The 20,505-nt window shown below is 38.5% G+C and overlaps 2 protein-coding genes across 7 annotated transcripts in view; one reads left to right on the forward strand and one right to left on the reverse strand.

Annotated features, from left to right (window-relative positions):
- Nucleotides 1–9,547, forward strand: part of KCTD15 (potassium channel tetramerization domain containing 15) — a 207,883-nt gene extending 198,336 nt beyond the window's left edge. For all 6 annotated transcript variants that reach the window (XM_035337183.1, XM_035337181.1, XM_035337184.1 and 3 more), the window contains 2 exons: nucleotides 31–336; nucleotides 6,368–9,547. In XM_035337183.1, the coding sequence (XP_035193074.1) occupies nucleotides 31–336; nucleotides 6,368–6,523 (462 nt within the window). In that variant the 3' untranslated portion in view covers nucleotides 6,524–9,547. The remainder of the gene's footprint in view (nucleotides 1–30; nucleotides 337–6,367) is intronic.
- A 117-nt stretch (nucleotides 9,548–9,664) lies between these two features.
- LOC118172970 (transcription initiation factor TFIID subunit 4-like) overlaps nucleotides 9,665–20,505 on the reverse strand; it is a 142,851-nt gene continuing 132,010 nt past the window's right edge. Inside the window, exon 15 of the mRNA XM_035337171.1 lies at nucleotides 9,665–11,873. Within this exon, the coding sequence (XP_035193062.1) occupies nucleotides 11,706–11,873 (168 nt within the window). The 3' untranslated portion in view covers nucleotides 9,665–11,705. The remainder of the gene's footprint in view (nucleotides 11,874–20,505) is intronic.

Genomic DNA, 20,505 nt, shown 5'->3' on the forward strand with positions numbered 1-20,505 from the left:
TTTCTAGTTTCTCTCTTTTTTTTTTCCCAGGACTTTAATCTTTTATATGAAGAAGCAAAGTATTACCAGCTGCAGCCAATGATTAAGGAACTTGAACGATGGAAACAAGAGAAAGAACAAAGGAAACATTTCCAGCCTTGTGACTGCTTGGTTGTAAGAGTGACTCCAGATCTGGGGGAAAGAATTGCATTGAGTGGGGAGAAAGCTTTAATAGAAGAGATCTTCCCTGAGACGGGGGACGTCATGTGCAACTCCGTAAACGCAGGCTGGAACCAAGACCCTACCCACGTTATTAGGTTTCCTTTGAATGGATACTGCCGGTTGAATTCAGTGCAGGTAATGGCCTTTCAGTGCTGGCTCATCTAGATACTGGTGTTTTTTTTTTTTTTTTTTTTTTTTTCGTTAATGTTATTTCTTGTTCAATTATATGCAAATTATTTGCTTCTGCCCAATTACCTTTAGTGCTTATACTGCAAGGAGACATTTTCTGCCTGGTGAGATCACAGTCTTTCAGGTTTTCCTAAGTCTAAGCAGAAAAATAGATTTAGATTTTGTGTATGTTAGTGCCATGCTGGTCTCATAATGGTGTTATACTGATAAATGCTAATTTTTTCATCAATGTATAGCCTGCAGCAGTTTTTTTTCCCTCCAAAGTGCCCTCAGGAAGAAAGAGAGAGTTCCAAAAACTACAAAAAAAAATCTCCACACCATTTTATAGAAAATGCAACAATGTGTAAATGCATAATTTATGTCTCACTCATAATTAAATGATGGTGCCTGCGGGATGGACTTAAAAAAATTGATCTCTGCACTTTTTTTTTTTCAAAAGGATGTTCTATAAAAATTGCCCAGAGTACTTTAAACAAAATGTATTTCATTTTATAGTCAGAGTTTTGACATTAGGTTTAAAATTAAACATATGAAACAAAAGAAGATAACTGGACAGATAGGTGGATGGTGGCGGAAATAAATATGTGGCTGGTGTTTAGGCAGCAGCCTGGTGAGCAAGAAATGCTATTTTACAAGGGATCACCACCATTGTGGCCTGAGCTATGGTGTGGTAGCTGTCCTTGGGCTGAGGAGAAGGAATGGTGTTGATGATGCTGTTAACATATGCCTTAATGGGGAAAACATAGAGCTCTTGGTTTTTGCATGTATGCCTTTAAAATGTGCTGCAAATAATAATTTAATTACGGAAAGTGAAATCAGCCTAAAGGGGCATGTTTTCAAAGTCACCATTACCTACAGAGGTCCTAGCTGGGCTGTGGGAAATGCCGTAGTGGTCCTGATAAACTTCCTTGTGAGCAAATACCCACAGAAGAGCTGGCCTATGAGACAAGCTGGCCGGACAGGTCCTGGAGGAAGGCATAGCCAGGGAGTGGAAGAACTTAAAGTGTTTTTTTTTCCCAGTATTGTTATTATACAGCAAGCTGAGGTTCCCTCCATCTCCCAAGCTGCCAGCTGACAACGTTTTTGGGAGACCTGCAGTTGCAGCTATATGTAAAGGTGGGTGGGGGAGTTTGAACAACCTGCATTGATGCTGGCACCTTCTGCCATGGGACAGCATTCACTGATAACACTGTTAATAGAAGCTTTTATCTGAAATCATTCTAAAACACAGCAATTTTAGGTGATTTTTGGTTCAAGACTCCCAAGTGTTTTATTTGGTTGAATTTAACAGTCCAATGCCTGTGGTTAATTTTGCAAATCCTTAGCAATTTCACGTTTGGCAAGGTTTAGAGTGGGCTGTCCCAAAAATAGAAGGCTGGAGGTGGGTCGGAGGCAGGTCCATTCGCTGGCAGTGGGAATAGTGATGAATTCACCACTGTGCTGGAGAAGGGAGCAGCTGCAGTTCAGCTAAGGTGAGTGGGTAGAGAAGCATGTTTGTGTTTCAGCCACACGCTGTCCATGTGATATGGTTAGATGCATTTGAGAAATTAGAATTAACTGAAACAATAAGAATCCTTGCTGGCCACTGACAGGCTCGGCACTGGAAGCAGCCATTCACGGAGCTGGATGCCCAAATGGCTTAGTGCTTGGCTCCATTAAGTGGCATAGTGGTAGGAAGCGTGTGTTTGTAGTAAAAGCTGAATGCTAATTGTTACTACTTGAATGTGTTTCAAATTCAGTCAAAATTTTGTCAGAATCAAAGAGTCTCTTAGTAGGTTCATGTTGTGAAAGAAAATTTCTGTGTTAAAGACTACAGTCTAAATAATTTCTTCAATTACATCATTTTACTATATAATAAATAGAAAGTGTTTCAATCACTTTCTGGAAAATGATGCATTTCTGAGACAAAAGCCCAGTGAGATTTAACAGCAAATTATCATTGACTGTGATGGACACTGGTCTGCACACAGGCACTCCCCTTCCACTTCCCACTATTTTTTGGCAAAACAATTTTAAGTCAAAAGTTAGAAGTACCATGAACTAAATGTGTAGAGTTAAGGGATAAAGGTTAGAAGATGCAGAGGCTGGAAGAACAGAACAACTTCCAAAGAATCTGAAAGACTGGCCTGATAATTTGCCCGCTGCTTACTGAGCTGCATCACTTTTGTCCCCCTACGCCCTTCATAATGTATTTGGTAGCACAACTACAATATGTATTAATTCTCCAGATCTTTGAAAAAGAATGCTTTGTGTCAGGAACTGTACATACAAAACACAGAATATCAACAGCATGCAGGTAGTGGCAGCCAAAAACCATAGCAGCACTATATTTAATGCTCATTTGCAATCACATACTGGTATAGAGTTTTAAGACTGAGAATGGCTTTTTTCAGCTCCTCACAATAGGTTGTGGTGAGATACGTGAGCTTACCTTAGAGAAAATTCTGTGATGCCTGTATATGCCGAACACCGAGTCTCCATAATTAAGACTGTATTCTTCAGTACTCTGTAAAATGTAAATACAATACAGTAAGTGCAATATCATATCTCTATTTGGAAAACCTTGCAACAAAATCAGAGCCCGTATCTTGATGTGCTCAGAACACTGGGAGACAAAGTATATTAAATCTTAGCACAAATCCTCTATTTAATATAGTGTGCATGTCTCCCTATACGTAAGAGAATCACAGCTGATACTCATTTAGTTTTTGGCATATTCGCTTTGGAGATTTATAGGAAAGTAGCTCTGATTTTATTTACAGGCAGTTACTGTTTTCCCTCTGTCTGTCACTTACCTTCAGAAAAAGTAATGCACGTAAGGCCAAATTCACTAAATGGAATTTAAATCTGTTCATGTTCAACATGCCGTTTAGTCTCATGCACGCATTGGTGGATACAAACAAATGCTTAGGGCACATGGAAAGCAGCCTTTAGGAGGCTTTCTCCATAGAACTGAGCACAACCTCATTCAAGTTATACTTACAATTCTACAGTATGTAAACATTAACAGCCCTGTTTACAGGATTTGACCAGTTTTGTTTCTCACTCAGGACTGATGATACTGTGGTTCTTAACACTAGATTATAGCCTGCAGTCAAGTCCTTCAAGCACATAGGTAGCAAAAATGAATCACTTTGTTCTATGTGTGGTGCTCTAAGGGTGTAATGTTTACCCGGACTGGGTGTTTTCAGAGAGCTGGCCCAGGAAAGAGAAGTCCTATGTTAACATGCAGCCTTCCATAGCTTTGGACTGAGGCAAGCCTAGGGCACCCTAGTGCTTGTTTTGTCTTACAACCAAATTGATTTTTAAAAGTTTTTAGCAAGGTTTTAAAGTCATGTCTCTCTGAAATTTTACCTGTCAATCCTCTGTTTCTCTATCCAGCTAGTGGAAGGAGCCTCCTTTCCTGTAGCTGGGCAGCCTCCTGTCCTCATCTTGCCTGATCTAAGAACAGGGATACACAAAGTCAAAACATATGCCAGCCTGTGAAACAGCTCGATGAGATTTTATTCCTTTTTCCCTGTCAAACTACTGCCTTTTTTAGCAGGAATAAGTAAAACAGTATTGTGGCTTCCCTGTGTCATCCCAGTTCTGTCCCAACAGCTTTGTGCAGCCCAAACAAATTACAGAGTTGTAAGCTTTTTGGTTGTTAATTATTTTAGCCCCCCCAGTCACTCAATTTTTTTTTTTTTCTTTATTTCTTTTTTTTTTTCTTTACACTGGGGTGCTTTTTAGCCTTTTCAGTTCTACAACTTTCAGGGCAAAAGTCAGTAAGATTTGGCTGTTGCAAGTTTCTGAGACTGTAAGTCACTTTGTCCAAAGGCCAGGCAGAGCTCCTTGGGCAAGCTGATTTAAGCAGATTCTTCACGGCTTAATACATTTCCTGTCCTTTACCTGTCCTTAAGAGCCTGGGTAGCAAATACAAGTTTTTAGTTAGATCCGTGTTATCACTAGAAACCCAAAACTGATTAAGACATGGATGGCTAACACAGACAACCTCAAAGGAGTGCTCTCGTGGATTAGAAACAGCAAATGCTGTCATGGTTTGTGTTGCACTGCCATAGTGCCTTGGATACAGTTGTTCTTTTGAAATCAGTTACCTTTAATAAAGGCTCCAAACCGATCCTTCTGGAGCAAGCAGAGCAAGCATTTCTTTACAGTCAAAAGAAATGGTGCACCTTGGCCTCATGTGGGTCTTTGTGCAGGGGTGGACAGACATCTGGTAGGATAATTTTTAACACGTGGCACTATTTTTAGTCCCCCTGTAGCATTCATCTCGTGCCTTGAAACACTTAGACTGAAGCACTACTGCAGTAGGTATCACGAGCAAAGTGCTTTGCAGTGTCACTCGTGGTTAAACAAAAAAAGAAATTGTTTCTGTAATAGAAACCTGTGAAAACATACAAGTTTTCTCCTCTTTAATTAGGGGGTACTGCTTAGACACTTACCTAAGCTGAGTGAACAAGTTTTTAACTTAGTCCCTGCAATTGTTGGTGGCAGACAGCTTTCATGTGAAGGTCATTACTAGGTTCATCAGATTTAGTAAATCATCAGGTTCACATCCCACCGCAGTGGCCCTATGGCATAGAACAGTGGAAGTGGTACTGCGGTGGGACTGTTACACACGATATTTTTCTGTAGAGACAAACACAGGAACCACTTTTCCTGCCTCTAAAGTAAATATTGGATCGGTTCACGTAATCAATCCAATTTGAGACACAGTTCTGATTTGCCAGTTACATGCTGCAGTATTATTAGTGTTACTAGCCTACGTGGTATTTTGGCTCAGTGCTACCGCACCATGGCCCCTGGGAAAGGTTTAGCTGGAGGAGTATTAGATGGAGGTTTCACATGTGGGTGTGAAGATTCCCATTATTCAGCCTTATTAATCTTAAAACGTACGTCTGGTTCATCTCTGCCATATATAATGCAGCAGAGCCTTGCCCATCCTCCTACCCCCTGTAATACACAGGAATTGCCCGAGCTCCAAAGGGCGTATAAGTGTCTTCTGTCGTGCTGAGACTGTCATTTTTGGAGACACGGTGCTACTGCCCTGGGCTCAGGAGAGCTGCCAGCGGGAGGGAGGGAGCATGGCATCTCCTCCAGTGGATCTTACACTGTAGATCTGCCAAAGATGGATCTGGCATCCAGTCTCACGGAGTGCTGAGAAGAGTCTGTGTGCTTCCTGCTCTGCTGGGGAAACTGTTTATCAACATGCTCACCCGTGTGAAAACAAGGCCCCCGTCATATTGCCAAGATCAGTATATCCTGGGGTAATGTGCTGTGTGACAGTCTCAGAAATTAAAGTTGCCTCTGGGTTCCTTAAATTCATGAATCTAAATCGCACCAACTTTTCTTTAGAAGGAGAAAGATAAAATATATATTTGGGCAATATAAATTAACCTCTTTCTTGGGCCAGAATGTTTCCTTATTGTCCATGTCTTGGCTCCACATCCTATCCTTGCCATGCTTTTCTAAAAGCAGCACTCCCTTCCAGCAAGGGAAAATCACAGCTGTGATTTTCACGAAGATCTGGTGGAAGTGTCACTCAGATTCCTAATGCCTTTTCATCTGCCAAAGAAGAACACAGAAATGTTTTCTGCCCCTTTCCGTGAGACTGTTCATATTACTAATGAACAATGGGCACTTCTTATTAGGGCTTAAACCTTATGTTGATTTGTATCAGCTGTAAGAGGAGCATCAATATCACTGCAGTCCAGTATTTTACTATATAATGTAGTAAGCTGCTCTGTAGAGTGCTTATTTGTTTGATTAATTTTTGTTTTCTACAGAGATTGCTGAGAGCGAGACTTTAATCACAGTGTAGTCATTTAAGAATAAGTTACAGAATTATAGCTGAGTAATATTCATTCTATGAGGAGTCGAAAGACTAAATTTGTCATTTAGATCCAGTGTTCCTGAAAGCTTTTATCACTAGCACTTGCTAAATATTAATCTGATTCTTTTTTCCACATTACAGGTGCTCGAAAGATTATTTCAGAAGGGATTTAACGTGGCAGCTTCATGTGGTGGTGGGGTGGATTCCTCTCAGTTCAGCGAATACGTGCTGTGTCGCGAAGACAGACGACCACAACCTACTCCAACGATCAGAATAAAACAGGAGCCCCTGGACTAGACCCTACCCGTACTCCTTTGTAACCATAGAAGTGTTTAATAGTCCCTTATGTGAAACACAAAGGATTTGCAAAACAGTATTAGCAAACAGATTTTGACTTTATGTTGCCAATTAGTGGTATTCTAAAACTACCTGTCACATAGCCAGCCATGAAATGCATTTGAAAAACCAGTTGTCCGTTTTTCACGATGAAATACTGAGCATGCTCAGCATACCAGGTTTGGTGGGAATGTACTTTGAGCTGAACAGCTGTGGTGGTGAAAAAGGCAAAGCTTCATAAACCCCTGACCCTAGATTGGACTTCTGTGGAAAGACCAATTAAAGCGATTTGAATATATCAGCAGGAGAAATGATTCCGACAGCCTTTCCAACAACACCCTGACATGTGATGCGTGGAAGTGGGGGCCTCCAAGAGGAAGATGGTACGTTAAAAACTGCACTGAGTATCTTCCCTGACTGCCACACCTCCTTCATATCAGATGTGCTTTACACCTCCACACGTTACATTACACTACACTTCTGTGATTGTACTCCTTCATGCTAGCAAATGGCTTATTTTTATACAATATTTCCAACTGAAATATCTCTGTGGACAGAATCCAGAACCAGAAAAGGACCAATTTATAGTCAACTGGTGCTCAGTATTAAAAAACAAACAAACAGACCAAACAAAAAAAGCAACAAAAAATTGACGAGGCCAATTATGGCAATACTTGCAAAAGTAGGGATCTGGAAGCACAAAATAAAACTCCATCTACCATCAAACAAGGGCCACGTACCTATTGTGGAGCTGTAGTTCTCTTAAAGCCAGTCGTGTTTTGACTCAGAAACTATAAGTTTTGCATCATCAAAGAAGCGTGGTTCTCCCAAGCAAGCTCTGCCACCTCTTGTTGTTCATTTACTAACCATGTTATAAGCCCACATTTAGGAGGAAACGTTAAGAATTTTGGACAAGGTATTCTTTATGGGTCTGGAATTTTTGCAAAAAGATGTTAAAAACTTCTACTTCCACTGTCTGATGAAAGCAGGCCATGTTTTGTTTAGAGTGCTTTTCCTCTATTATTTTCAACTATTATTAAAATACTGATTCTGTAGCTGCCCTCTATCTGTTTAATTGTATTTTTAAAGAAGCCCACTGTCTGTAGGAGGCTACTCTTCCTTTCATGAATCAGTATCGACTCTCTGACTTACAGGGCTTCCTAACTCAGGAGACAGCACCATGTTTGCAGGTGCAAGGTTATAAATAGCATTCTGCTAAATCCTGTTTATTGCTGTTTAGCATGATTGGGTCCTCAATAACTAATTCATGTGTTAATCACAATTTAGTTTCTCCCACATTAATTTATAGAATACTGTTGTAGATGCTGAATTTTAATTAAACATTTTAGATGCATAAATACAGCCATATATAACAGTAGTAAATGGTCAACAATTTAATACCAAATGATTGCAATCAGACAAAATAAAGATTCAAGTTTAAGACTAATATTTTCAAAAGTGATGAGCTGTACTAAATATCCAAGTTACAATCTAGGCAGAGGTCTAATTTTTGGAAAAGTGCTGGATACCTGACCATAGAAAATCAGACCTCTGCAGGTTTTTTCCATCTTGGTTACCCAAACCAGAGATCTCTTATGAAAATCTTAGCCTATACATATTGGCCTGCTAACTTAGCAGAACATTTGAGCAAATCTGTCTACTTCAAAAGAGTTGTAAAGTTATTTTATTTTGTCGTTTTATACTTGTATGACATTCTAAAGTTCCTAGGCATTGCCATATTTGAATATATGGCACAGCGTTCACCTTTGTAAGATATCTGTAGAATTGTATATTATACATTTAATATTGTAAAGAACTTAACGTATAATTGTCATGTATTTGTGTATGCACATTTCTTATACAGTACTTCATGCCATAAACATTTCTGTAAAGTAAATGATCAAAAATAAGCAAGTAGGGTGGAACACTCACTGTATTTCCCCTGTTGTTTGAAAGGTGAGAAGTTTTGATTGCGTCTTCTCTGGCCTTTTGCTCCGATCAGCTTGATGTAGCCATGTCTTACAAAAAGAGAAGAAAAAAAGGTGTTTTATTTATTACTTTCATACATTGAGTTCACTTTAAGTTCAAAACTTAAATAATCTGTTCAGCTTCTTGTTTTGAGCCTATATACACTTTTGTCCTGCACTCCTGACCAGGAATACTTAGTACTAGCAGAGGCTGAACACCTGTCTGTGTACCCTCTTCCATTCATTACCTCTCAGATAGGAGATAAAGGTGAACATGTCACATTTCTGTTTAAAAATGCTCAGTTCTGCCATTCTTAGGCAAAGCCTTCCCTGAGGTCACCACAGGTTGTCTGCAAGCCAGACCGGACACTGAGTATCTGCGGGGTGCTGAGCACATCCTGCTCCCATTTGAAGGTGCAGGCAGAGAGCTCTCTCACAAGCTTGGAAGCAGGATGCTTTCAGATATGTGTAGAAAGCCATTTGAAGTATTTGTGGTTGGTTGGTTGGTTTGTTTTTCTTCAGTTTGGTGTTTACCGTATTTTTTTTATAGGTCAATAAAGCAGCTCGAGTACTTACAGCAGTTTGCAAAGGTGGCATCATGAAAAGTTCCAGGCTGCGCCAACCGAGTTAAATGTGAACTTGAGATGGAAAGTTTGAGCCATGACATCACAACAATAACTGCAAAATAGCACTAAGGCAAGGAAGACATGTGGAAACAATCACTTTGTTAGAAGAAATATGCCTTTTTTTTAAAAAAAAAAAAAAAGTTAAGCTAGGACATGTTCTTTTAGTTAGTAACTTCAGGTCACTTATTTAAAGTTTATTACAGTTTCATTTATATCTTTTTTTTACTTATTTCCCTGTATTCTTATGCAGCAATATCAGCATAAACTGATTTGAATTTCTACTTCTGGCCTTAAACCATAGCAACATAACGTAATTAAGAACATTGCTCAGTGTCACTAAAACAGGTTTTAAAATATCATAGAAACTCCAATAAAACTGTGGTGTGCAGCCAGCAAATGTTTTTATTATGAAGGCCAAAAAGTAAGCATAGCCTGGTTTTAAACTAATTTGATGGAACAAAATTGTTCTGATCCTTTTTTTTTTTTTGTTTTTTTTTTTTTTTTTTTTTCTGAGCACTGAAACTGTGGCTTGAAGAACATGAGTCTTTGCTAGCACTTTTTGTACAACCCTGTTACACCACTCGGCTCCCAAGTCTCAGAAAACAAGTGAAAGAATGTTATGTTGTGCTTATTGGACTAATTGCTTTTGAAAAAGCAACTGTTGAGTGCATTCATTCACTGTATTAATAGCATCAAGGTTTGTTGACAATTTTATTAGATGTTTGACAAAGGATAAGAATCAGCACAACAAAACATTGGAGTATTTGGTTTTAATATTTCTTTGTGGCTATTCTGTTAATATTTTAATGCAAAATGTTTCTGAACAGTGCTTAAGAACTACAAGACAATGTGAAATTCATGTTTGATAAATTAATACTGTATGTCACTCGATGTGTTACTTTAGTAAATTGTTTTATTTCTTTACAAAATAAGTACAAATAAGGGAGTATGTTTTCACACAAATTGGGGGTATTTACGAGTATGTACAGAAATCATCAAAATAACGTAATTCTAATAAACACAAGGCCTTTATAAACAATATGTACAAATTATCAATACATTTAAAACATAATTTTACACTTCCTGGCCTTAAATACCTTATGAATAATCTTTTGGCTAAATAGCAGCAGTATAAATTTTCTTCTGCTTTTCATAAACCTTAAAAAATAATTAAAACTTTTGTTTTTAAAACTATTGGACAAATAGTTCTATTTGTGCTTTCGCTATGGTTTCCCATCAAAAAAAAAAATATTGCCTCAAAAAAGTGGCAAGCAAAACATAGTAAAAATTGAAAAGATAAATAAGCAAATGTCTCCCTTCCATGGTTACTGATAATACTGTTAGGTTTGAAGTACAACTTGTGCCCAGCTGCTTGCTTAGCATTCCTATCCGATACCCATTTAAAAGACTCACACTAAGTTTGCTTGGCTTTAGTGTGGGCCCCTTAAATTCCAATTCAGCAAAGCATTTAAAAAGCATTCCTCCCACCTTTAAGTACTTAAAACTACCATATGCTTAAAGGCATGCACTTGTTCATGAGCCTCTCTGGACTGGAGTCCTCAGGTCCAATCGTCCAAGGCAAAGCATCGCCAGTCCCTGCAGCGCTGCCCTGACCGCCCAGTGGCACCGAGCTCACAGGGCTCACCCCTGCTCTCGTGACAGCTACTAAAAGTGGAACTGGATCCCAGAAACTTCCTTTACAGTGACTTGAAAAATCCATATAGAATACTCTAAAACCTTTACTGAACAATATTCTCCTTTAAAACCACCATTAAACCATACTCTGCAATAAATAAATAAAGATTTTAGAAAATAAAATGATTCACGTTACTAACCAGCTGCTACAAATGTGCAAAAGGTTGAATAGATTCAGAAAACAACTGGAAGCTAGTCAGGGTAACTCCACCGGGACCCAAATGCACAGATTTCATACACTTAGGATTTGGTTCAGCAAATGGCTCAGGAAAAGAGCTGTGCAGTAAAAGCAAAAATCCTAAATATATAAAATTTGTGAGAATGTGCATTGGTTATTCGTTTAGCTGTGCAAAAAAATGCAATTAGAACTAATCTAAAATAACAGGTATCGCCATGGTTAGCTATTGGAAACAGTGCTAGGAAAAGAAAACCAGCACCGTAAGTGAACAAAAAGGTTAATCCCCTGGTTAGGTCCCAATTCTGTGAACCTGTCCCAATCTTCCTTGCTATGAGATGGTTTATGTAAGCCATTGCAGCAGTCTTTCCATTTGTGTAACTTCAATGCCATCTATTTTAGCCTTATCTAAAATGGCCAAATGTAGTAAGACTTTGAAGTTGGTTACATCTGTGGATTTAACATTTTAAAACCTTTTGCACATTTTTTTATTTCTTTTTTCTTTTCCTAATTTTTTTTTTTTGTTTTACATAAAGGGAATTTATTGCATGTGTCTGACAATTTTACAAAACAAAATTACTGGAACATTGACTTCTGAAAAAAATAGAAGGCACATTAAAATGACAGCTTTTCAATGCAAGTTGAGCTTCTGTATGGAGAAATCAGTACAATTCTTGGCTTTACTTAAGCAGAGCTCGATAGAGCAGGAGAGAATGGCTCGTTTCTCTTTCCTGTTCCATGTAGAAGATGAAGTCCCTGAGGTTTACGCGAGTTATTTTCTGTCGGGCATACTGCCTGGATGAAGGAGTCCCCAAGCCAGTCTGACTTCCACCAGACATACTGAGGCCCTACAAAGAAAACACAGCAGAGTTCAAAGTCCTGCAACAGTGGAGAGTCCTCCAACTCTCAGGTTTACAACTATTAACTGCTGGATTATTTTAAACGACTAAATGTATTATGAGCTTCATTCTGAACATAGTACATGACTCTCTCCTTTTTCCCCACTCAGAGCTTCAGCAAGTTAACCAGAGTAAAGAAACAAGTGAAAACATGCACGAGTTATTTACAACACAGGACAAATATATCTGGCTAATTCTCCTGCTACAGTCATGTTAGCCGTAGATGTAATCGACCACTACAATTTCAAGGGCCTTTTTTAGGACAAAACTAATTGCAGTAGATAAAGGCATCTTTAGTATATGAAATGTGTGCACAATGCTTTTCCACATCCTGTCTAGGACTGGAAAGAGGTGAGTGGTGTACCAGTATGTTGCTACTGCCATAATAACCTCAGCAGTCCCATGGGGACCCCCCATTATCTCCTCTGGGCATACTGAAGAAAAAAGGCTTGCTGTGAGGAGATACTAGATACTAAACAATCTTGCTAGAGAACACAGTGCTCAGCTGAGAGGTTGAAAAATTAAGTAAAAAAATTGCAAGGAAAACTCAGACATTTAAGATGATAAAAACAAAAATTGGGGTACTGTTTTCTAGTGCTATGTTAAATCTTTTGTTTGTTTTGTTTTATTTAAATTGGTCCAAAGCTACTGAATTAACGAATACTTCATTCTGGCCTTCTTTATAGAGATAGCATTCAAAAACTACATTCCTTAGTTACTGATCAGGGCCAGAGCACACTATGATCCGAATATTTAGAAATTCAAAGGACGTAATTTATAAACTCTGCAGTCTTTTTGAGTTTAGAACAGAAATGTGATATAGATGGATAGATTCAACCCTTTTTTCATCCTTAAAAAGCCATTGTTTTTATTGATTTCTGGTGAAATAAAATATTCTGACTTTAAAAAGTAGGTTTTAATCCATGAAAAGGTTTAAATTAGTTTTCAAACCTCTAAAGCATCTGGCACAGTTTTCAAAACTTTTAAAATACCTATTTCAAGTCTACTTACTGCTGCTCTTAACTTACATTTCTTTGTCTAGGGAATACTTATTCTAGGGTCTTGATTCTAGCCATTAATAATACAGTTAAGCATAATTTTAGTACTGAAAGGTTGTAGGGGAAACAAACATGGTATATTGCAAGTAAGACATAACACTGTTTTCACTACTGCTTTTCTCTCTGTGTACTGGCAAAATCAGACTCACCGGCAGAACTACACTGCTCAAGTTATTTCTCCTATATCTGGCTGTTAAAGTAGTGGGACAAATCCTATTCTCTTATAACCACAAATATGCTTAATGTAGTTATATGAATGTGGCTAAGCTGAGAGGCAAGAGAAGGAGAAGCCCACAACTTTTGAGCACCATGAGCATTTGGTCTTAGGTATTCTGTTCTCCAGTATAAAGTAGCTTTTCTTAATAGATTAATTGATTTACCACCTAGCCTCACTGCTCACAGGAAAAGCATGTGCTGCAGCTCTAAGGGTTGCTCATCCATGCTGACGACAGACACATCTCCCGTGCACAATCCATTTATAAGTGGTGCTCTGAATTTATTCAGCCCTTATGCCAAAATGCTTTGCATTCCTAAAAGAAATACCATCATTTAAACTCATACTCTTTTCCACAGGTCTGAAACAACACCCTACCTTAAGCTGCTTCTTGTCTGCACTCTTACCATGCATTTTTTTTGCCAGGGCTGTTGCCACTATTTCCAACTCTCCAAGGAACTACCATGTCTATATTTATTTTGAACAAGCTGACTCAAAAATATTTTTCTTCTCTGTCTCTGATATGGTGAATCTCTCCCCCTGCTCCAAGTAATAGTTCTTTCAGATCCATGCTGACTGCAGTTCCTGAACATAATAAAAACACTTAACAAGTGTTAACAAGGTGGCCACCTTAAACTCATGGCAAGAAACTCTTCAAAAATACTATCTGTAGCTTACTGGGCCAGAACCATCCTGCACACACTTAACCAAATATTAATAGGAAAGTTACTTTTATATATATATATATATATATACACACACACACACACACACACATGTATTTCTTCATATAAAACCATTTATTTAATACTTGAGGTACCTATACAGCAATTAATTGCTTTATATTTATTGGACAGAGTAGCTGGAATTAAGATGAGGTAAGTCATATTCATTGCATTTATCACTTGAGGTACTGAACTTTTGGATGGTAAGAGCATATACCTAATGCAACACCATAACACAAAATTAAGCTGTGTGCATTCATAACTGTGCTTGTTGCCACTTTTTTAAAATTATGTACATGAATACAAGCCTAGTTAATTGCCAATAATGGTGGAATTGAAGAAATACAGGTTTTACTCAAGAAAAAAACTTTTTTTGTTGTTTTAAATCAGCATGGCAAACTTTTCATCAACACTAACAAGCCTGATCTTGTTTTTATCTATGGAAACTAGTAAGAGTTACAAAGATAAAAGCTCTAGTAAAAAAAAAAAAAATGGTTGTAAATTGTTTACATCCTTTGTTTCCTGCCTGCCACACCCAAGCTATTACCAAATCACACCCACTCAAATATACATCAGTACCAGTTCTTGTATCAGTGAACTTCTATTTATAACTTCAGGGAAATTTAAGATGTTTGAGACCAGAAACACACACACACACACACACACAAACAATTTATACAATCTATGTATGGACTCTTACTGCCTCTTCTTTTTGAAACGACTTACATAAATGATTCTTTTCCCATTCCATCTTGTCCTCTCCTTTTTCCCACTGTCTCTTTTCCCTTGCTGCTTCAATTTTTCTTTCTTGTACTACTAAGGTGGCTGGTGACTGCCTTGAACTTGGTAGCTGCAAATCTCACAGGACAGTAAGGAAGACAGCAGAGAGCAACTGAATTATTCTGCACTGTGCAGCACCCATGCAAAAGGGCTTTCCAGGAAGACCCACACAACTCCCACTGCCAGCAAGGACCACGCTGTGGTACAGCCAGAAAGGCTGAAAATCAAGATTGAAAATCAAATTAAATGCAGGAATTTGAAGGGGAAAAAAAAAAAAAAAAAAAAAAAAAAGCCATGGTGCCATGCTCTCTGTTAACCTGTAATCCAAGACCCACTGAAACAGTCAGATTCCATCAACTTTAATGAGCTTTAATACACTTCAGATACGCTTAGCTGACGTGTATATACAACTTACAGTATTTTAAATAACATTGTTGGACTGTCAAGCTTAATTGAATTGTTCGAAGCTACCTAGGTTGAAACTACAGCTTAAGAAGAAGAATTGAAGTAATAACTGGTTCAGCGTGCATGTTTTGAAGCAATTCCAAATTTATGTTAGATGTGACACAAGATTTGGGCTACTCACCTCAGCTTGTTTGCTACCAAAGAGTTAGTAGATTCCTAGGTAAACATACATAACTGTCTACCAAAGAAACATACATCCTAGAAATTAAAACAAATACTCCTGTGAACAGAGAAACTAATGAAGCCTCATTTCTTCCAGATGTATTGCATTTCTCTGGTACTACTTCTTACCACAATAAAATCTGCTCCTCTACATCGTTTTCATCACCTCTCACCTCCCCCAGAAATATTCTCCGTCCACGGTAGCACCCTCCACCTATTACAGATGGGCCCCAGGGTTTTGCCTCCCTTCGGAATGGCCTCAGGACCACCCCACTCCCAGCTCTTCTCCCATCCTCATGAGCCAACTGGGCGAGTGCCACCCCCCGGAGGGCAGACCCACGGAGCCTGTGCTCATCACCCACCCAGCACACGTGGCCCCCAAGTCAAACCTACCCTGAAACTTGTCGAGTTTATATTGCAGCCTTCTCCTCGCTGCCGATACCAGCATGTCTCTTCTTCCCTGTGCCCAAGCTAACAGTCCTCATGGTGGTTTTCATGGGCTTGGTCTCGAGCTCCTTACTGCCTCTTTCCCTCTTCACCCCCTCCACACACACCAGGTTTGGTCAGTATTTCCCAGAAGGTTTAAAGGCTACTGAGAAAGTGGACTGAGAAAGACAGGTACACCTCGTCCGAAATTTTCATGGACAAACTCCCCTACTGCTCGGAAAGTAAAAATCTCTTTGTGCATTCAATTACAATGGTTAGAGCAGCAGGCGTATGAAGGTTAAACTGACTGACTAACTCTCAAAAGCGTGCTGTTCCTTGTTTGAAACAGAATTGATTTCACATAACGAAACCATATGTAACAAAATCTACTGATTTTATAACAGTGATTTATACTGTTGAACAATTAAATCTTTTTCTTTCTTTCTTTCTTTTTTTTTTTTTTCACTAATCTGTATACCTTCAGCTTATAAAGGCATTGAATTACAGAGCCATGGAAATACACTGTGATATTCTTGTCAGGAAACACAAAGATAGGGGCAAATAGAAGATTGCATTTAATATTTTATCCATCGTTCCTTCACCAGAAAACAATTCAGTCCTGACATCTCTCCTTTGAACATAGTCTTGAACTGCGGCTATTGCTTCTCTGTGACCCAGAGAGACAAGGCAATAATGATAAAAGATATGCTGGTTTTCTTCCCAGGCTACGTGGCACATCCTTGTGGCAGACTTGCACTTCAAGCCAAAGTCTGAAAGTGGGAATCATATAGTAACAATTCAAAGCCAAGCAATCTATGGAGTAAAAAAAATACAAGGAATTTTGTCTCTCTAACCTCCATGAACTGAAGAGGAGTGGGAAAATAAGGTATACAATAGTCTGGCCTTATGCTAAGAGGTCTTGGATCATAACAAATATTCTGGAGATATTCTGCAGCAATAATGATTGCTTGCATAAAGTGCTATTAGATCTTTGGCTGACAGGCACTTTATACACGAAAAACAGGTATATTATGTATGATTAGCTGTCCCACATAATTTAGGGTTTAATTCAGCACTTACTGAGGCTAATAGTAATGATTTCACTGATTTAAATGGAAGCTGAAACATCTTTAAATCAGTACTCCCCTGAAATACAGAAAAGTAAATAGTAACTGTTCATCAGCATCCCAAAGATTAACAGTACCGTATGAAACATAATTACATCCACAGAAAGACTGTGCATCTTCATATGTGCAATATGATGGCATTACAAATGTCTTTAGAAAGATTCATCACCAAAAGCTATCATTTAGGCCTTCAGATCAGCAACATTTACAGCGAGGATTAGATACCATGATTTCTTAGGCAGCTAGTTATTTTCATTTGCAAACATTTCTCTCCTATACTATTTTAGTGCAACTGTTCCTACAGACTCCGTTTTGGCACGCGTTTGCTTGCTACACCCTCTTGGATGCAAATGCGTCTCATTTCCCCTGGGCACATAAACACACACCTCACCCTGCAGACAAACATCAGAAAAACTGATTTGCACAAGTATTTACAAGTACTTCAAATACCAACACAATTGCAACATTTCAAAGACAGCATGCAGTAATTTTTATATTAAGAAATAGTAAGAGGAAGGTAAATCATACTAAGACATGGATACAGTGAAGAATTTTTCTTTAGATGTGATCATTTTAGTTTATAATTACATTATGTTATTTCAACCCAACTAAATGTACTGCCATTACAAAAAGAATGCTTTATACGTATCTGCTCTTCGCCTTTATTATGCTAAGCTAAGTCACATATGCAAGTAGCATTATAATTGAAAACCTGCTTTGTAAAACAGCATCACACCAAAAAGTTCCAGCTGAAAGAACTCAGCACCTACTACCAACCTGACCACCTATTTCTTCTTCTGAGAGAACGTCCCCCCAAAAAAACTGAATGAGAACGGGGGCAAAAAGCAAGTTACGCAACATTTCAGTGAGAAACAACCTGGAAAGAAGAGAAGTCTGCCCCACTGGAAATAAGTAACACGAGTAAGAGTAAAGCAGATATGGGCTATTTCATTTACCTGCTCAAGGGAGGCAACTGCTCAACTGCCCAGTCCTCAACAGGTCATTCTCAGGAAGAAACCAGACTGCAAAATTTCAAATTCTTAAACACCTTATCCAAGCAGATCTCTGCAGAATCACTGCATTAATGAGGGAAAGTGAAGCTCATGTTTTTCCTGCACAGAGATACAGGTCTGCATTCTGCTAGGACTTTTCACCCTTCAAAGAGCTTTTGGTATCCCTCACTCGGTTTGTGATAAAAACATGTCTTGTATCCTCTGCCTTCTTGCAACACACTCACGATTTGCTCAGGTGGTGCAGTCTCCAGGTCTTTTCATTTACTTTGTTCATGGACCTGCTCCTTGTTGCAACCACAGATCTTGCCAACATCTTTATCCACAAACATCTCATACCTACCACAATTCACTGCCTTACTTGGACTTAAAAGCAATGACAATTTTACCTGATTAAGAACTCTCAGTTTGGACTGCATTCTTGCAGTGGTAATTATAAGCTGAATATTCTATTTATCCGGTTTCCATCATACACATATATTTTCATTTTGCTTGGAATGCTTCTCCTCCCATGCTTTCCAAACGTTTAATCAAGTGCTGCTCCCTTTGAAATACTAATCCTGCCAATTTTTTGATTGTTATTCAAGTATTGTGGTGCTTTTCCCTTCTCATCTTTCAATATTAGCATGTTTTTTTTTTTTTTCTTTTCTTTTCCTCTTTTAAGGGATTTGCCCATATTACTGTACTCCAACCATGCTGTACATGCCTATATTCCCTCTCACTGGGAAAGGAGAAATGTCACACTAACTTTAGGAGAAGCCCTACAGCTGAACTTGCAGGATTCACATTTCCCTTGAATCATATTTGCTTTCCATCTGATTTTTCTCTTGTGGTAATTCCTGATATTAGTTCAAAACTATCACAGTTTTACAGTGTGGGTGGCCCCTTCTTTTCTAACCTGTATGATTGTGACTTTCATTTAATCAGAAACTTAAAATAATTAAAATATTCTTGACATTCATCAATCTCTAGACACATATAGCTGTAAAATTTAATTGTTTAAATATCTAATTAAAATATACATAATTACTAGCCAATAAAGATTGCTTTTTTGGCCTGTTCTGGAAGACATGCTGAGCAGAACAACTGTAGGGGACCAGCTAACTGTGGGGGTCTAGATTCATTCTTAGCTGTTTCTGATTAAGAAGAAAATTAGCACTAAGAAGTGCGCCTTGGCCACCTCATGTGCTAGCTACATCTCACCTACTTAAGGTGAGACACAGACATCATATAGCTGTTTCATATATTGCCAGTCCTCCCATGGGAGGAAGAGAGAGAGACAGAGAGAGAAGTATCTACATCTTAATGCTTGTGGAAAAAAAAATTACAAATGTGAAATCTAAACTCAAAATCACTTTCTCAGCCCTTGAGAGCATGAATTGCCCTCATTCATCTCCACTGACTTTCAGTTCTTAAGCCTAATTATGATGTATAACCCAGACTTTAAAATAATTATGTATGCAACTGTGGGCCATCTTGTGCACTCCCAGCAACTGTGCAAGTGCCAATCAAGTGACTTTTTGTATTACCTGCCAAACAAAGGGCAAAAATAGCGATGGATCTACCAGCTCTTGGCACAATTTTTTTTTTTTTAGTGAAAAATTTGCTAGCAGATTAGTTACAATCTAAGAATAGTGGTATAAACCTTTCCCTATAATTACCAGAGGCTCCTCTGTGGATTGAGGGCAGTATATGGCCCTAATTCATATACCCAATCCGTTAAATAAAGCAAAAGCAAGCAGGCAGTGCGGTTATCTCAGAATTGAATGGCAATAAAATTAAGCCTTAAATGCTAATACCTTCAGCTTGCAGGATAAACACATTGTCAGAAAACAGTCCAGTGTATAGGAAACAAGACATCAATGTTTATAAATAAAATGTGGAAGATGGTTAACACTCTTTCTATTACTGCAAATATCATGGAATATAATTAAGGCCTGATGTATTTCAGACATCAGGGAGAAATGACGGAGTTCAGCAGGGAGAAGTCTCTGAATCATTTAGCTACCCATTCCTTTATTTCTTAATGTTTATGTCTCTTACAATTAATTCTCTTGACTCTTTTTAAGTTAGTGTGGTTTTCTGTTCAGAACAAGTCCAAAAAACCTTAAATCATACCAGCACAAATAGTTCTTGAAAAAATGGCTCCAAAAATGAAACTCTGTTTTCCTTGCTACAGACAGCAGGAAGCTCATAGCAGCGGCCCCCATTCAATATGATCTGTAGTTTTTCCTTCTACATTTTGAAGGCAGTCCCCTGCATGTTATGGTCACAATTTGCTCTTTATCAAGATATACTCTTTCCCAAGTCTTTTCCAAGTCCTGCTTCTCTCTTTCCTTCATGCCAGGATCAGTTCTCCAGGACTCAGTACAGAAATGTTTCGTGACCTGCATGCCTCCACCACTCTTCATCGCTGTCTACCCTCCAGACTGTGATCTGATCTGCTGCCCCTCTTTAAATTGCCTCAACATACATACTTCCATCATAATTTTTTATAACTTATGCTTGATACTCTCCCCTAACCTTTTAGTTTCAATCCAGGTTTTTCCATTCTCCCCATTATAGGACAAAATGAGACAGTCAAGCCTTGACTGAAAGGCAGATTAGTTTAACT

The sequence above is a fragment of the Oxyura jamaicensis genome, chromosome 11 (genome assembly GCF_011077185.1).
Source record: "Oxyura jamaicensis isolate SHBP4307 breed ruddy duck chromosome 11, BPBGC_Ojam_1.0, whole genome shotgun sequence".
NCBI lineage: Eukaryota > Metazoa > Chordata > Aves > Anseriformes > Anatidae > Oxyura > Oxyura jamaicensis.